At 44.5% G+C, this 17575-nt stretch overlaps 1 protein-coding gene across 1 annotated transcript in view; it reads right to left on the bottom strand.

Annotated features, from left to right (window-relative positions):
- ITGA1 (integrin subunit alpha 1) overlaps positions 1–17575 on the bottom strand; it is a 139317-nt gene that overhangs the window by 15451 nt on the left and 106291 nt on the right. Inside the window, exons 16-22 of the mRNA XM_054575364.1 lie at positions 16874–17004; positions 14183–14349; positions 12673–12809; positions 10815–10925; positions 8656–8865; positions 6905–6985; positions 2101–2177 (exon numbers count right to left, since the gene is read on the bottom strand). Of these exons, the coding sequence (XP_054431339.1) occupies positions 2101–2177; positions 6905–6985; positions 8656–8865; positions 10815–10925; positions 12673–12809; positions 14183–14349; positions 16874–17004 (914 nt within the window). The remainder of the gene's footprint in view (positions 1–2100; positions 2178–6904; positions 6986–8655; positions 8866–10814; positions 10926–12672; positions 12810–14182; positions 14350–16873; positions 17005–17575) is intronic.

The following is a 17575-nucleotide window of genomic DNA, read 5'->3' as shown; positions in this document are numbered from 1 at the left end:
AGGTTGGGGCGATTTTAACGGGAGACTCTTACTTGTTTACCAGAGATGAGGACCTTGTCTAGGGTCACACAGCTGGGGGCGGATCTGAAAGCTTCTGTCTTCAGTTTAATCGTCTTTCCAAACTGAGTACTCGGTGCTCACCCTAATCTGTCCCTTGGTTTTAGTTATCATTTCAATCATGCATTACGTAAACACGTGTGGATAGGTGTATACGCGCAGGTACACATTTGCGTATCTTCTAATGCCCCCTCTTAAAAAGCGTGGGTGAGTGATTTCACAGTTACCAAGACTGGCTCTGGGGTCGGAGTCCATGAGGTTGTTCTTGCACATGGACACACTTTGGGTGGGCTAGTTATTCTCTGGGACTTGGTTTTTTCACCTATAAAATGGAGATTTTATTTAAATATTTAATAACTGCTGAGTAACAAGTGGGTGTAAAGTGCTTAACAGGGACATAATGTGTCAGCTTTCAGTATTACCATTACACACACTCCTCTACCAAGCAACTGAGGACCTAGCATTCTGTCTCACGAAACGGCCAGTGGGTACCTTCCTCATGTCTCTGCTTTGCTCCCGACGGTGTTAAGTGGCCTCGTGTCTGTGACAGGGCAGTAAAGGCAGCCTCCACTCAGGGGAGAGATCTTGGAGTGACTGGGCTTTTGTTATGAACGCCCCTCATCGCCTGCCTATCTCACCTTGTAGCCTAACGAATCTCCCCAAGAAGCAGCTCTGTACCTACAACTCCACCCCTCAAAGGCTTTTCTGGCTCCTCACGGCCTGTTCAATTAAGCGAAAAATGGCTTGCCCTGGCTGGCTTGGCTTAGTGGATTGAGTGCTGGCCTGCAGACCAAAAGGTCGCTGGTTCGATTCCAGGTCAGGGCACATGCCTGGGTTGTGGGCCAGGTCCCCAGTAGGGGGCGGGTGCGAGAGGCAACCAATCGATGTTTCTCTTCGCACATCAATGTTTCTTTCCCTCTCTTTCTCCCTCCCTTCCCCTCTCTGTGAAAATAAATAAATAAAATCTTCTTTAAAAAAAAGAAAAATGCCTCAATCCTGATATTCAGTACTTGCCATAACATGGGGTGAAGCACACTCCGTATGTATTCCGTGTAGCTGAGCGAAACTGAAGGACCTGGCATTCCTCCAAGCTGACCTAGTGACCTCCTTTTGAGTTTTTGCTTGAGCTGTGCATTTTGCCTGAAATGCTCCACACAAATTCCAGGACTCCTTTGCGAACTGTTCTCCATCCATTAAGGACCTTCTCAATGATAATCTCCTTGATAAGGCTGTCTTGAGTTCCCATTCCTAAGTAGATATACTTTCTCCCCCTTCTAAGTCTCTGACTCAAGGCCTAGGTTTCTCTGATGGATTTTCCTTATTCTACCCTGAATGGCAAGAATTTAGACACCAGTCTCAGCCCCATATGGTAATATTCACCCAATGAAGAAGTTCATGTCTTTATTAAGTTTTATATTCCCTACAGTGACGAATTTAATATCTTGTCCATTGTAGATATCAAAGAAATATTTGCTGAGTTGAAATGTGCATATAGAATTATCTGTCCATTAATTCATCCTCTCATTTATTCATTCATTCTACGTTTATTTAGTGATTATTAGGTGTCAGGTATCATGGTAGTTACTTGAGAATAAAGCAATAAAAGATAGAACTAGATCTCAGGGTGCTTTTGGTCCATTGGATAATTAAAATTAGAAGAAAGTTAAGCCACTATTTCAATTGTTTTATTAACCTTTTGCTTTTTTAAGTCTACGTGTTCTATGTTATCTTTCAGAAGCTTTGATTGATTTAGATAAAATTTATTAAACTACTGAAAGGTATCATAAAACTAAATCTGTCTAATGATTTAGTTGACCTTGATGGACAGCCAGTATTAGTTTTAAATTAGCAGAGCCTGTACAATTTAAATGAATTTAAAAGCAGTTTGGCAGATGAAAGTGGCATGATTACAACAAGTTCTGCAGCTCATAGGAAAAAAATGGCTTAATCTAATTAGAGAATTAAATTATTTCTATTAAATAAAAATGTCTTTATTTTGCTCATCACTCATACACATGCACTCACGCACACATATAAACCAACCTTGTTGCACTTAAGTGAATGGTCACATTTTCCATGAGATAGGATGTGTTAAATTGAAATAGTATTTTGAAAGTCACCTATGAAATAAAAATATACATCTTTAGTTTAGGATCGGATAAAGAAAACACTTACTTTGATTAAAATATTCAGTTACATAAATGATATTACCTAAACTGAAATCATGAAGTTATTTAAGAAATATCATCTTACAAAATAAAAACTCATCATGTCTCAAAACTAGAATAAGATATGATGTACACACACTTTCAACATGAAATGCACAATGCCTTGTATATTAATATTGAATTTAAACACTTCATTCAAATTTTATTCACAATAACAATTTACACTAAACATAAACCATTACATGAAGGCCCATCCTATTTGTTTTATTATATTATCAAAGTTTAGGAGGTCACAATCATAAACAATATAATTATGAAGTGATGATAACTAAAGTCTATAAATCTTCAAATATCAGCAACTGACTGTAAATACGTATTGTAAAATAGAGGAAAAGATACTTGATGCTGTTAATTTGATCGTGTAAAGAAGTTTTGGTGCTTTAAGGAACAACGACAACACAGTAAAACACAATAAAAGACTTGGCTGTTGAGAATAAAGTAAACTATAAAAAAGTAGTGAGCTGTGTTTATAACAGCTTGCATAGTTAAAATAACATCTCAGAGAAGCTGGAAAGCATTTTTGCTATGCTGACACCAGATACATATACCCGCCTGAGCATATACGTGAATTTCGTGAGGCATGATTCTTCGTCAACACCACAGGCAGCCCAGACACTAGATTCACTGGAAGGCACAGGCCAGCAGCTGAGATCCAGGCCTAGAGCCCTCACAACCGTTATAAAACCTGGTTTTCCATTCCCCAAGCTAACCTTGGTTTGTGCCATGTTTGGAATTGGGCCAGCAATACAGATGGTCCAAAATGCACAGTGAAAACTACTAAAATTCTGTCTTTGCAGTTAAGTGCTGGACAGGACAGAGTTTGATATGTAAAGCTCTTTTAATCAATTTAGGCACCACTCGCAGAAGGGATAACTAGAATTCGTGGGTCACGAGACACGCATCGTTGTGCTACATTATTTGCAGAGGGTTTTGTTTGTTTGTTTGGTGTTTTCCTCTTTCACTTATATCTTGAGTTACATTAAAAAATATTTCTTTTAAAAATCCTTAGCTCTGCAGTTTTCCTCTTGCTTTGAAATGGCAATGGCAGTTCCGCTAGAGGTTGCACTGGGCGGGCTGGAATGACAGTGGACAAAGGGCCAGGCTGCCAGGGCCGGTCAGTGAAGGGCCGTTTTCCTGCCTTCCCCGGGTCCCCGGACCCGCCCGGGCGGGGAAGTCCGGGCGCTCCTGACGAGGCTGCAGACCTAGGGGAGGCCTTTGTAGAGGAGCGGGGCTGGAGAGAAGCTACCTATTGCATATTAACCTGATCCTGCGATGCTCCAACTATAAATCGAGATCTTAAAACTGAAGTGTATTTTAAGTGTAAAACCCATCTAAGAATAAGTTGCAAAATATCCTAATTATCTCCCCATCTCACTATTGGTGACGTGAGGCACTTTGATTTAGGCTTTTGCCCTAAGCAGGAAGGAATTGCTAAAGGAAGAAAGACATGGTTAATAAGTGATTAGGATTGTAATTAATGTCTCTAATGGTTGGAGTATAATGTGAAGCATGGCAATATTCTTTGAGAAAATTAGATAATTCCATGGTTCATTAAAATGGTCAAGGAACAGAGTAGACAAAAATCAAAATTCCTTATTTCCATGTCAAATTAGCGGAATTATGGGTGTGTTTTTTGAAATGTGAAGTGTGTTTTATAGATTTGCACAGAAGAAATTCAATTTCACAGTACATTTTATTTGGGATAGTCAAGAAATAGACTTTACGATGAGGTTCCAAAAATAAACTGGTGTGTCTTGTTAGTTCTGTAAACTGAAATGGACACAGAAGAGATTTATTGAATTTGATGATAATTACTGTGATTCATAGTTTCCTGGAACACTAGTCACCATGCTACATGTATTAAAAGGAACGGCCTTTTTGAATTCTCATTTGCAAAAAGAAAAGCTAAAAGATCTTATCATGGATATGTGACCGCTCTCTCCAGATGTCCACCCCAGAGTTCATAGTGTTTACAGGGGTGTGTCAGGCTAGTGGGGTCTATTTTGAAGTCTTATATTATAAACCATTATGATATGGGAGAGTTGGAATACATACTGGCGATAATGTTTCTCTTTTTTCTTTAAGTCAAAGTCAAGTTAGTAAAGTATCTTCCTATCTGAATCACTTTGATTCATTAAATGTTTCCATCACTCACTTAATAGTAAATGGAGGAGCAAATATTTATACTGAAAAGTAACTGTCAATGAAAATATATGCTAATACCTTGTTTATCATTAAGTGAGGTAACTATTCTCTGCTTTCCATGGAAACACACATTGTCTTTAATATTGAATATATTTAATATTTAATGAAATTGCTTACTTCACTTCTCTTCAACTACTACAGGAGCTTCTAGCCAGGGCAATTATGTAAGAAAAAGAAATGAAAGGTATTGGATTGGAAGGAGTTCCTCTCTCTGCAGATGACAGGATCTTGTATATAGACTATTTTGTGGGATCCTCTACAAAACTATGAGAACTGATAAATAATTTCAATAAGATGGCAGGGTAAATGATCAATATTTCAAAACAAGTTCTATTTCTATATATTAGCAATAAAAATCCCTGGAAATAAGTTTAAGAAAATAACTCTATTTAAAATAATATCAGAAAGAATAAAATGCTTAGGAATAAATTTAACCAAGTAAGTACAAAACATATATTCTGAAAACTATAAAACATTTTAGAAAGCAATTGAAGAAACTCTAAATAAATGTTAAAACATCCCACTGTTGTGGATAAGAAGACAATATTTTTAAGGCAGTAATATTCTCCAAATTGATTTACAGATTCATTGTGATCCCTACCAAACTTCAGAAAATAACAAGCCGATCCTAAAGTACAAATGGAAATGATTTTAAAAAACAGCTGGAAGTCTTACATTTCCTAATTTAAAACTTAAAACAAAGCTGCAATAATCAAAACAGCGTGGTACTGACATAAAGATAGACATAGCAGTCAATGGAATATGATTAAGAGTCAAGAATCACGGATTTTCGGCGAGCGTGCCAAGGTAATTCAAGTCTTTAGACAAATGGTGCGGGACAACCGGAAACCCACGGACTAAGGAAGAAATTGGATTCTTGCCTTACACCAGACAAAAAAGTTCATTAAACTGGATCACGGGCCTACATGTAAGAGCTAAAACCATACAACTCTTGGAAGAAAACAGGAGTAAATCTTTGTGACCTTGAATTAGGCAAAGCATTCCTAAATACACCACCAAAAACATGAGTGACAAAAGAGTGAATAAGACTTCATCAAAGTAAAAACTTTTATGCGTCAAAGGATAGCATCAAGAGTGAAAAGACAACACACCGAATGGGAGAAAATAGTTGCAAATAATCTATCTGAGAAGCTACTTGAACGTAGAATACATGAAGAGCTCTTACAACTCAGGAATAGAAAGACATCCCAATGAAAAAATAGCTGAAGGATCTGAATAAACATTTCCATTCAGATAGACACATGGCCAATAAGCACAAGAAAAAATGTTCAATAGAACTGGTCATTAGGAAGTGCAAATTAAAACCACAATGAGGTATGAATTCACACTCACTAGGATTATTATCAAAAAGACAGACAGTAACAATGCAAAGAAACTGGAGCCCTCATGCATTGCTGGTCGGAAGGCGACAGGGTGTGGGGGCCACTTTGGAAAACAGCGTGGCAGTTCCCTGAACTGTGACACATAGTTTCCATATAACCCAACAATTCCATCCCTGGACTTACACCCAAGAGAACTGAAAACATATGTCCACACCAAAATCTGTACACAACTATTCTCAGCAGGATCATTCGTAGTAGTCAAAAAGTAGAGACAACCTCAATGCCAATCAACAGATGAATGAATGAGTGAATAAAAGGTGATACAGTCACACGATGGAGTATTATTTGGAAGTAAAAAGGAATAAACTACTGATATATAAATGAACCTTAAAAACGTTATGCTAAGTGAAAAGCCAATCACGAAAGACCACAGATGGGACGAGTTCATTTATATACAATGTCAGCATAGGCAAATCCATAGAGAAGGAGAGCCGATCCGCGGTTGTCAGGGGTTTGGGGAGGAAGCATTGAGGAAAAGAGACAGTAACTGGTCATGTGTACAGGGTTCCTTTTGGGGACGTGAAAATGCTCCGATGCAGATCACGGTGACGCTTGCGTAGTTCACAGTCTGGCGAATATACGAAAGCCATTGATTCATACACTTTAAATGAGTGAATTGTATGGTATATGAACTATTCTATCTCAATGAGGCTTTTACTGCAAAGGGAGAGAAAAACGACAGCAGAGCTTCTATACGAAGCCCTAAACCGACCTGTTTGAAAAGTTCTATTTCCCACAGGTTGGAAAAGACCACCCCATAGCAACCTCAATATGAGAATTTTCTAGCTCCATGTTGTCAGATAAGTTTTCTAGCATAAATTCGTAATTTTGTCTTGGTGTCTGAGTTTGGCTCATGCAATAACTGCCTTTCGATTCCAAGAGCTCGAAGTTTAAACTCAATCTTCTTCACCGACACCGCCCTAAAGTACCACGAGAAGGAATTTATATTTGGCACTGAGCATATTATTTTTCATATCCCATTGCTACGTGTACTTGGTATAATCTGCTCACCATTTCTCCTTTTCTCAGGAAAGGATATCCAACTTTACATGTGATGTTGTGATTGGATTCACAGCTGTCTTTTTGGATTGCCTAGGGAAAGAAAGGAAACAGAATTAGAGCCGACGTGCAGGTGAAATCCTTGAGTTTGGTTTTCGAGAATTTTCCCAGCTGTGCTTGCACTCTGTCTTGCTGTGACTGGGAAAGTCCCAGAATTCTGGGGTCACCTGTCCCCACAGCCCGCGGACACCTGAAAACATCGCTTATAATGGCGGGGGACGGGCGCGGCTGGGGGAAGGAGAGAGCACATCGTATGGTTCTGTCTGGATCTTCCGCTGTGAGGTGGGAGAACCCACAGCACCCACCGCACAGGGTGCATAGGCGGCTGGGTGAAGAGTCACACGGGCCACACTGGCACGTGGGAGCCCACGGGGAACGGCAGCGGGGGAGGGCAGTGGGGCTCCGCCCAGGCCACGGGGGTTTGAACCCTGCCTCCACCGCTCTTAGCTTTGTCCTTGTCAAGAGTCCTGCTTTTCTGTCACGTGGGGTTCGTTATGCTCCATCTCGCTGGATGTAAAATGCCATTCACTATGAGAATCATTATTTTATACGTCACACGACGGCACTGGCAGGCTGCCAGGTTAACCAACGCACCATCGCCTGTGGGACGCACCTAGAGGAAGGTCACAGCGCGCAGGGAAAGCGCGTGCTGTGCAGCCTCCGCCCTGCCGTCACACCTCCTCGCAAGGAATCTCTGAGCATCAAACAAGCGAAGCGCTGTCGTCGCTCTCAGGCTCAAGGAAGGCAGCTGCTGCGGCGGCTGCGGGCACTGCGGCCCCCAGCGGGGGAGACGCGCTGCCGCCTTCGCGCGCCCCGGCCCTGAGCGCAGCGGCGGATGCGGCACCGCGACACCGGGAACATCCTCTCGTCATCGCCGTGCCCGTTTGGACTTGTAATTAACATTCTTAACCGAGAATATGGGGTCGTAATACAGGGCATTTTTGCAAACCTTAGTCATGTTACTAAGTGATCTCTTGACAAATGGAGAAAAATACCAGTAAAAATATGAATTCACAGGAACTGAACAACAGAATTTAATAGTATGTAAGTGTATCGGCTTTTAAGATGCCTAATGTTAAAATGATCAATTCATTTATAATTAATTTATATGCATACACACAGAATTTTAACTCCAGGAGATTCATTCAGAAATCAGAACTAAAAGCAAAGTGGGTGCTAATTATTCCCGAGATAGCGTCTTATGTAGCTACAGGTTTCTGCCAAAATAATTTAAAAGCTGGAATGGCAATGAGACAGTCATTTCACACAACTCTCTCGTCTACGTAAGGACTTTACATAGCCAGCGGGGAACGGAACCTTGATTTTTCCGGCCGTAGGTGTGTTTCCGGTCCACACCGGCGTGGCTCCCTCTCTGCGCCTTGACTTCACTGTTATCTTTAGCTTTTCTTGACTCAGTCTCAACGGCAGCGCTTTAAGGATTCTGTGGAATCTCATTGTGATACATCGGAGATCCTTCCCTTATCTTGAACCCAAGAAGAGACAGGCGTCTCCAAAGAATTATATCAAAACAAAAGCTCTCAAGAATGTTTTAGTGTTTTCATCATTCGAGGGTATGAATTTTATACAAAATGTGCTCTCTTATAAAAATCAACATACTAATAAGTAACTAGTTCAGTAGTGTGAAAAGTAGGTTCAATAGACCATGAGTCTGAGAACAAAGGGTTGCAAAACGGAAAGTTTACCTCGATTCCTGAAAAAATGAGGTTGGGAGAATAGTGTGCCATGGTCCGGGTGTTGTAGGCGCTGTCGCCGTTGTTTCTGACCGTGAGGCTGACGTTGAACTTGTCGCTGTGGGACCGGACGAGCAGCAGGCTCTGCTCTGTGGTCAAGGCTTCCAGGGCGAGGTCCGAGATGCACCTGTCCTTGTTCCCACAATCCTTGGCGAAGGGAATCTGAAATGGTCCCAGGGGAGCACTTTTCAAAATTTAGCTTCTCATTAATTGAATGAAAGAAAAGACATATTGACAAATGAGCATCTCTTAGGGAGGACAGATTTCGCGGCAGGAATCATCAGACAGCTTCTGTCTGACCCTATCATCTGTAGGGGAAATGAGTAAACTTTGACTTTTGCATAGAAATTCGTCCCGTCCTTTAAAGAATGCACACCGTTTCCACGGATGTGTCTCACTGGCTTCAGTCTGCGAGGATAGAAGGGTCGCAGAAACTCAAGTCAGGCACTTGGAGGCCTAAATCTATGAGGGCACTTTAACACTCACTCCAATGAGGAGCTGTTCTATTCAGAAGAATCCAACATTACTTAGGAACGTGCCCGTGTTCAGTCAGGAGGGTGGAAGATGGTCAAGCCACACAGCGGGGGGCTTTCCGTGACCCCTCTCTCTCACGAAGCCCCCCCTCAATCCAATTCATCGCCAAGGGCTGCCCTTTCTACCCCTCCCGACATACCTCCCGAATCCTTTCTCCGCTCTCTGTTCCCACCTCCTCCTCCGGTCCAGCCACCCTCTTTTCCTCCCTGACCTAAAGGGACAGCTTCCCAGCTGGTCCCCTGCACCTACTGTCCTGTGGTCACCCCCCACGTTGCAGCCGGAGTGATCCTCAACGTAATATAAGCCCAGAGCCACCACGGAACCAAGCCCAGCCACCGACGACGGCGGCATTCCACGGCCCTTCCGAAACGTCCGACCTCTGCGCAGGGGCCCGCAGGACGACCGGCTGGCAGCTGCCCGCGCCTCCCCACCAGCCTCACCATCGCCTTGCCCTTCGCCTTCAGCTGCGCTGCCGAGGTGAGTGCAGTTTTGCTCTTTATGCCTCAGACCCTTTACATGCTCCCTCCATGCGTCCAGCTAGGACAGACGATCACGTATCCCACAGCCTTAACCTCGGGGCGTGCCCGCTGACACCCCAAGCCAGGCAGAAGCTCCTCGGGAGCTCCCACGCCCTGCTGCGTGGCCCGCCCTCTAAGGACTGCCGAATCCGTGTTTGCTGGCCCTGGCCCACAGCTCTGCCACCCGCTGGGTGGGAGACACTCAACAAAGCGACTTGGGAGGAAGAGAGGAAGGGAGGGAGGGAGGAAGGAAGGAAGGAGAGTGGAAGGCAGGGTGGGGCGCAGGGTTGCGGGGGGCAGTCCCCGTCCTTCTCCGGGCTCTCTCCTTCCTTCCCGGGGCTGGGGCGTGGACCCAGAATGTGGGAGCAGCACCTGGCTGGGCAGGGGCCAGCCCCTGCCTGTCCCTTCTGCCCGAGGGGCAGTGGCATTCTGCGCGTGTGACGAGGCAGCCCCGTGGAGAGGGCCTGGCCCGCTGAGCAGGCCGGGGCCACTCGGTTATCTGCGGCCTGAGTCTGGGTCAGTAGGACGTTGCCAAAGTCACTCGGATACAAATTCTTTCCTGGCTGAGTCCAGAACAAAGGTTTAAGCGCCCATTAAGATCCAAAAGACTTTGGGAAGTTTGGAAAGCAGTTCGTTCTTTTCCATACAGGTGTTAGACGCTACATTATACCTAGAAGAGTTCCAACAAACCAAGCCAAGTGCTACTTTTCATGGGTGATGGAAGGGCGTTGCGGTCGGCCAGCCCATGCCCTCCTTCGAACTGGTCCTGAATTCAGGAGGGATAGAACGGGCGTCATTTATAAGTTCCCTTAAACTCCAATAACTGAAAGTTTAAAAAAGTTGGGAAAAGTCGACAACCATCTAGACCTTTTTTAAAAAAGACGTAATTGAGTTAGAGCTGTGTGTCTGTGCCTGCTGGAATGTGTCGTACCTGTCACACATGCACATACACCCCTCAATCAATTACATACGTGCGTGTGTGTGTCTGTTTATGTATTTCAAGTTTTTCCTCAATATAGTCACAAATAGACATTCCAAAGTAAAAGAACAATGACTTACGTATTCATGTACTGAATTGGGTATCGAATCATCAAGAATGGGCCCATTGTCCGGGCCGATAAGATTAAAGTCCACGGTCACCCTGACAGAGTCCCGGAAGTCATGCTTGTCCTGGAGGTCAAAACAGAACACATCATTGGTATCATATTTCCTGGACGTTCTGACCTTGATAGGGCTTCCCTTTCCTGTCCCTGGGGGCCAGCCCTGCTGGAACATTCTTGGGCACCTGATCAGACGTCTGGCCTCCTCCGACTTTGCTTTGCAGGGGACGGCCTGCCCTGTCCCTGGACAAGGGCCACAGCAGGAACGCAGAGGCCCCAGGTGATGGCCTGCTGACCCACCTCGGCTCCTCCGAGGGGCCACTGGAGAGATGGGACGTGTCACGCCTCGCCGTGGCGGGATGGGCCACTGGGAGCCACGCATATAACAACGCCATTTCTCCTGAGACCGCGAGCTAAAAACCACTATGCAGTACTTCTAGGAAAGTCTCCCAATTCAGAGGAGCAAACGTCTTTTAAATTGAGTTGCATTTCATCAATAGGCTATCTATCTTGAATTGTAAGACTTACATAAGGTGAAAGACATGTAAATAACACTAATACGATCGATATTTTTCAGGCTATCAGCAGTAGCAACACCATTTATGGCCTGTCCAGAACTAGCAGCTTTATACACATTACTGAGAATTATTTCCATAGTCATCCAAGATGAGTCACTATTATGCACGTCATTTCATAGATGAAAAACTGAACCTGTAAGACACTGAACAACTTCGCCAAAATCACCTGGATACAAAGTCCATCGAGGCTGAGTCCAGAACAAATGTTAAAGTATCCATGAAGATCCAAAAGACTGTGGGGAATTTGGCAACTAGCTCATTCCTTTTAATACAAGCGCTAGATATCGCAGTTTGGACATATACACACTACTGCGCTTTGCATGAGGCTGGAAGCCGTGTCCGCCTGACTTCATGGCCTCTCCCATTGTACCCCCATCTCAGTCCCTGGATGTCAGCCCCGAAGGACTCCCGTAGGCGGGACAACTCCAAGTGTTCTTTTCTGATCATAGATCGATCTCAGTGTTGACAGAGTAAGTTTATTTTGACATATGTCATGGGGAATAGTGACATGAAAATCACCGAGGAAAAGTCTCTAAGGTTCAGAATCTGTGTTTTCTCATTACCTCCATTCTGTTCTTGTTTCTTTTTTAAAGCAAATATGTAAGAAACTCTTGCCCTCGGTTGGAAGCGCTCCTTATATACATCGTGGCCCAATGAGACACACTGAAAACGGCTCACATTAGCTCACCAGCTATTTCTACAGATGAATAATTTGCTTTCCAAGGCTCACCCAACCACCAAAATAGAAAGAAACTTAGGGAGCACAAAGCCTGCAGAGGATGAAAATACCAGGTGTTTTCCCTTTCAGTGTCAAGTCAAAGAATGAAAGGGTGGTTCAGGCCAAGAAGAGGCCACAGACGGCGCGTGGCCCAGCAGTGCTGCTCAGGGCATGGAATCTTTTATCATCCGCACTTCATGGGCAAGGCCGGCAGAAAGCACAGGCTTGCCAGTTGGAGGAACGTAAGAAGGAAGAGACAGGTTTCTTATTGCCTTGCCGTTCCCGAAGCCACGGCTCTCTGAGAACACACGCAGGAAGACGAAAGGTAGTTTTTTTCTATACGATGTACTTGGAAATTAGGAAATCATACCTGTGACTTTCTGATAAAAGCGAACAAACAGAGTTTATTTCATGATGGGCACTTTGAAATAAAACCAGAAAGAAGGGACTGACTTGAAATAAGACATCTATGCTCTCATCTTGATTTGGAATAAGGCAGCTATAATATATGATTTACTTGCCAACATGTAGAAGAAATGCTTAGTGCATTTGGACTTCCGAACGGTGATGTCTCTTTGAATCTTCCTCTCTTGGGTCCCAGAGAAAAAACTTCGTGATATTTGTCTTAGTGAATCTAGCGTGACACGGTACTGCATATCTGGGAAAATTAAAAAAAGAATAATGGACGGAAATGTTTTTGGAGTGATTTTCATATGACCCAGCTTATTAAATTAGCATGATAGAAAAGTCTCTTGGGCAATCAGTCAACGTAAAGCTTCTGTTGTTTGGTGTATCGACACGGCCACAGTGCAAGGGTTACCGACCGGCATGCAGCGGGCCTGCAGGCACTCTGTGGAATGGCTTTGCACATTCACTATACTCTGAATGTTTAATTACACTTATCCTGTACTATATATGCATGCACACACACACCCCCCTTACCTATAACCTAATTTCCTGACCATGCCTTTTCTTACTGGATTTACTTGCTTAGAATATTATGTTATATTTTAATAAAGACAAAAAAAAATTTAATGGCACTTTTACCTATTTAATAAAAAGTGTCATTTTAGACTATGCTCAGAAGATGTAATAAATTAAGCTTACGAAGTATGTTTAATAAATTAAGCATACCGCAATAAGGATAGCAAGTTAAACTTTGTGCTTTCGATGAAGGTGACAATTCTTACTCGATCACTTAGTCACTCTATAGAAATTAAATAAAACTGAAAGAATGTTACATATGAAAATGTAAATCATTATTTCCCATTCCGATACCTCATTTGTTCTTGTCGGAGGACTACTGCAAGGCATAAATATGCACACAGAGCACACTAAGAAAAATAGATTTTAGAGATTAATGTTTCCCTCATTCCACTTATATTTGGTTTGCAGAGTAAATTGCTCTTCTGCAGCCAATGGCCTTCATAGTTTTGACTCCGACATATTTCAATATCATTAGGGGGAAAAAAGCCTCAGAGAGTCATGTGTGCGGAGAGGAGGGGGACCCCCGGGCTGCTGGGATGGGCCTGCCTGTCAGGCTCCCAAGGACGAGGGCCACCTTAGCGGGACAAGGGGCCGGGGCAGTGGCCGGCCCCTTGCTCCTGTCCCCTGCAATTCCAGCCCTGCCAGGAGAGGGCAGCAGCGGCCCAGGGGCTTCTCCACGAGATCGTGGCGTCGCTGGGCGCAGGGGACCCAGCTCCTAAGCGCTATCTCTGAATGGCCTCTCCCCACTTCTGTCTGTCTGTCTGTCTCTCTCTCCTGTTTATTCTCCAAGCACCGACCGTTTACAGGAAGTGTGGCGCTCCAGGGGGACGCTGGGATGGGGGGGCCACCATCTTGGCGCCTGCTCGGGGTTCCCTGGGCTCCACCGCCCGTCCCTTCCGCGCGGGGGTTTCGTCGGCGGCTGCACCTGCTTGCCCGGAGAGCGGGCTGCGCGGACCTCTCGCCAGGGAAACACGGCGCCCCGCCGGCTGCGGCGACTGCGTCGCCCTCCTGCCGCCGAGCGTGGGCTGCCTGCAGCGCACTTACCAGCCTCGTAAACAGTGTGCTCTTTGGACTTCAGTTTCACATCAAAACACACTGTGGCGTTTATGCATACTGTTTCCTTTCCCTCCATGCGACAGTTTTTCTTTTGAATGTTCACTTTATTCGGTTCAAAATTCATGGTCACTTTAACGACAGCCACGTCCCGGGACCTAGAAACGCATCAACGATGGTGATCACTCCCCCGTGTTTGCACTACAGAATGCTGTCCTTTGGGGGTCCAGGGCGAGCGCATCGGAGGGGGTGGTCCTCCGTGGATGACATGGGCCCTCCCCACTCCATTTCTCTGGTGAATTTATCACAAACGAGATTGTATCTGGCCTCCTGAGGACACTCGGTTGCTTTGGAAGCATCTTAGGCTCCTGTGTATAAAAGGGAGCAGAGTGCGCCATCCCCAGCTTTGATGGAAGGAGCTCAGGCCACACCGTGCCTGCATGCGCTGCATTCGTCTGTTGCTTGTTTGGAGCTGCGGGCCCTCAGACATGCAGGAGGGCTTTCCTGGCACGCCCTCGCCTGCCTGAGGACAGGCCCTCCAGAAGGGCCACAGCTGTCCTAGATCCGTCCTGGGGGTGCCCACGGCCAGGGAGCACCCGCTCATCACAGGAGCGGGCCGGGGCGCGCACCACGCCCAGACACGCCTCCGCCCTGACGTCACGCCTCCACCCAGTCTCCTAGGGCGGCTCCTCTCCCTAGGAAGCCTCCGCTGCCCCTGAGAGTCCAGCGCTTCCCCTATTAAATGGTGCTTAGCCTGAACCCTAAGCCTCCTTGGGGAGTTACTCAATTTTCCCTGGGTATCTCCCATGTATCCAGGAGGTGTACATGGTAATTGAGTTTGAGATCAACAGTTCAAACAAAAACAAAATGTATGTACTCTTTGTTCCTCACATCGGTGATTTCTGGTTTCAGGGAGTCTTCTCCGAGGTCACAGCCTCTTGCTGCCTAGCATTCTCCTTTCCTAGGCACGGCGTTTTGGTTTACTTTTCTCTTGAGTTATATGTACAGCAAGTGTATACAGAGTTATAGGTATAGCGACTGTACATAGTTATATGTATAATAACTATGTAGAGTTATATGTATAAGTAGCTACATGTGTAGTAATTGTATGAATAATTATATGTATAGCAAGTGTATATATACAAAGTCTGTCCAGAAAGAGTCCAGCCATTGCTAATAATAAAAAGAATGGTTTGCACAACATCGATGTAACCTGGAAGCTAAGGAGAGTGGACTGGAATGCACACGTGTGAACAATGACAACTTCACTGTACTAGTCAGTGGCGGCGGTAGACGCTGTTGAATGAGCATGTGCACTGTGTGGCCGTCCCATTCAAAATGACTGATCAAGTGGAGCAATGCATCTGCATCAAATTTTGTGTGAAGCTTGAACGTTCCTCCATGGAAACTGTTCAGATGATACAAAAGGCCACAGCCATGGGCGGCTGGTGACTGGCAGCTTCATCGTGACAATGCACCGGCTCGTGCCTCACGTCTTGAGCAGTTTTTTGGCAAAACATCAAACCACCCAGGTGGCTCAGCCCCCCTGCAGCGCAGATGTGGCGCCCTGTGACCTCTGGCTTTTCCCAAAACTAAAATCACCTTTGAAAGGGGAGAGATTTCACACTGTCATTGAGATTCAGGAAAATACGATGGGGCAGCTGATGGTGACTGGGAGAACTGGGTGAGGTCCCAGGGTGCCTGCTTGAGGGGGGCGGAGGCGTCCTTGTCCTCTGTACAATGGTTTCTTATGTCTTGCTCAATAAATGTCTCTATTTTTCATATTAAATGTCTGGATAACTTCTGTACAGACCTCAGTTATATGTATACCAAGTGTATATATAGTTTTACTATATATATATAGTAACTGTATATGTAGTTATATGTATAGCAAGTGTATATATATTTATATGTATAACTCAAACATTTTTTAACATTTTTAACATTATCTGTGTATGATTTAGTATACAATTTTTACTTGACTCAGTTTTGTCTTAGATTATAACAAAGTTATCAATTTTCAGGTCTCTATCTTCACTTCGGTTTTTCCCAGTATTTTTTAACTACTCTTCGAGAAACATTTTTGGAAAAATGACCATTGAAATTTGTTTTCACCTGATTTACATTAAGTCAATAGTCAATTTAAAAGAATCAGCATGTGAACTTTCCATTGAGGTTCATATCATAAATATAGTTTTCATTTATTAAATTCTTCCTCTATATTTCTTGAGAAAGTCTGTAACATTTTAAAAAATTATCATACAAAATTCTCATTAATGTTATTTTTCATATACTTTTAACCACCTTTTTTTCAAATAGAACCTATTTTGAAGTTGTTTTTAACTAGTTAAAAGTAGAGTTATTAATGCTATTAACTAATAAATTATTTTATTAATAAATAAAATGACATTAATATATGTATTTGGCCATGGACTAGGATTTTACAATTAACTGAAATTAATTTGGGGATGTAGGCATTTTTAAGGTTCCACAAATTAAGGGTCGATTGTATTTGTCCCTTTAATATTACTTATTGACTTCCCCAGCTTACCAAACTGCATAATTTTTATCTGAATAATGGAGCACAACGGGAAATTAATATTTGGTATGATAGAAGCTTCGATCATCCCCTGGAACTGCTGGTGAAACGGCCGATTTATTGGGTGCTATTAAAATACGTACCAGAAGAGGGCAGCACCACCCAGGCCCCCGATGGTCACATCCGTCAGGCCGTCCCCGTTTAAGTCCATTTCTCCGTGAATGGACTGGCCGAAGAATTTCAGTGTCTCGCCGTCGCCGCCGGATGGAATACGCTGTGAAAACCCCAGCCGAGAGTTTCTATGTCAGAAGAGTGTCTTCTAAAACGGTTTTAAATAAATCTGAGAACTTGGATTGGTTAACACACTATTAAAGTGAAAGAACTTTTGGAAAGCGGCCCACGAGGCCCCTCATCTGGAGACAAGAGAAATCACCCAGATGCTCCCAACGGATATTCTTTTTATAGCACAAAATCACGTCAGGGTTCCTGACACCAGAGAGAGGAAGGAAAAACCACACCACGTCATCTTGTCCGCCCCCGCAGGGAAACACTGGCGTTGGCTCTGCCCTCGGTTCCCGGGCAGCCCCAGGACGCGGAGGACCTGAAGGCGCGGGAACCTGGGGACACAGCGCCCAGCCGCGCGGAGCGGGAACCGGCCTGGTCAGCTCGCGCACCGGACTGGGGGCCGGGTGTGGAGAGCGCACCCCATCAAATGCATTTTGCAACAAGCAGTCATCTTCGCAGTCTGTGAAAGGCTGTCCTGCAAGCCAAGGGCGCAGTAGACTCCCTCCCACTCACGGGCGTCCACTGCGTGGGGAGGGCGCAGGAGAGCACGGAGTTCTCCA

This window comes from Pteronotus mesoamericanus, unplaced genomic scaffold (assembly GCF_021234165.1).
Source record: "Pteronotus mesoamericanus isolate MK-2021 breed Mesoamerican mustached bat unplaced genomic scaffold, CSHL_Meso_final contig_29, whole genome shotgun sequence".
NCBI classification, from domain to species: domain Eukaryota; kingdom Metazoa; phylum Chordata; class Mammalia; order Chiroptera; family Mormoopidae; genus Pteronotus; species Pteronotus mesoamericanus.
This window is presented reverse-complemented; position numbering and strand designations above follow the sequence as displayed.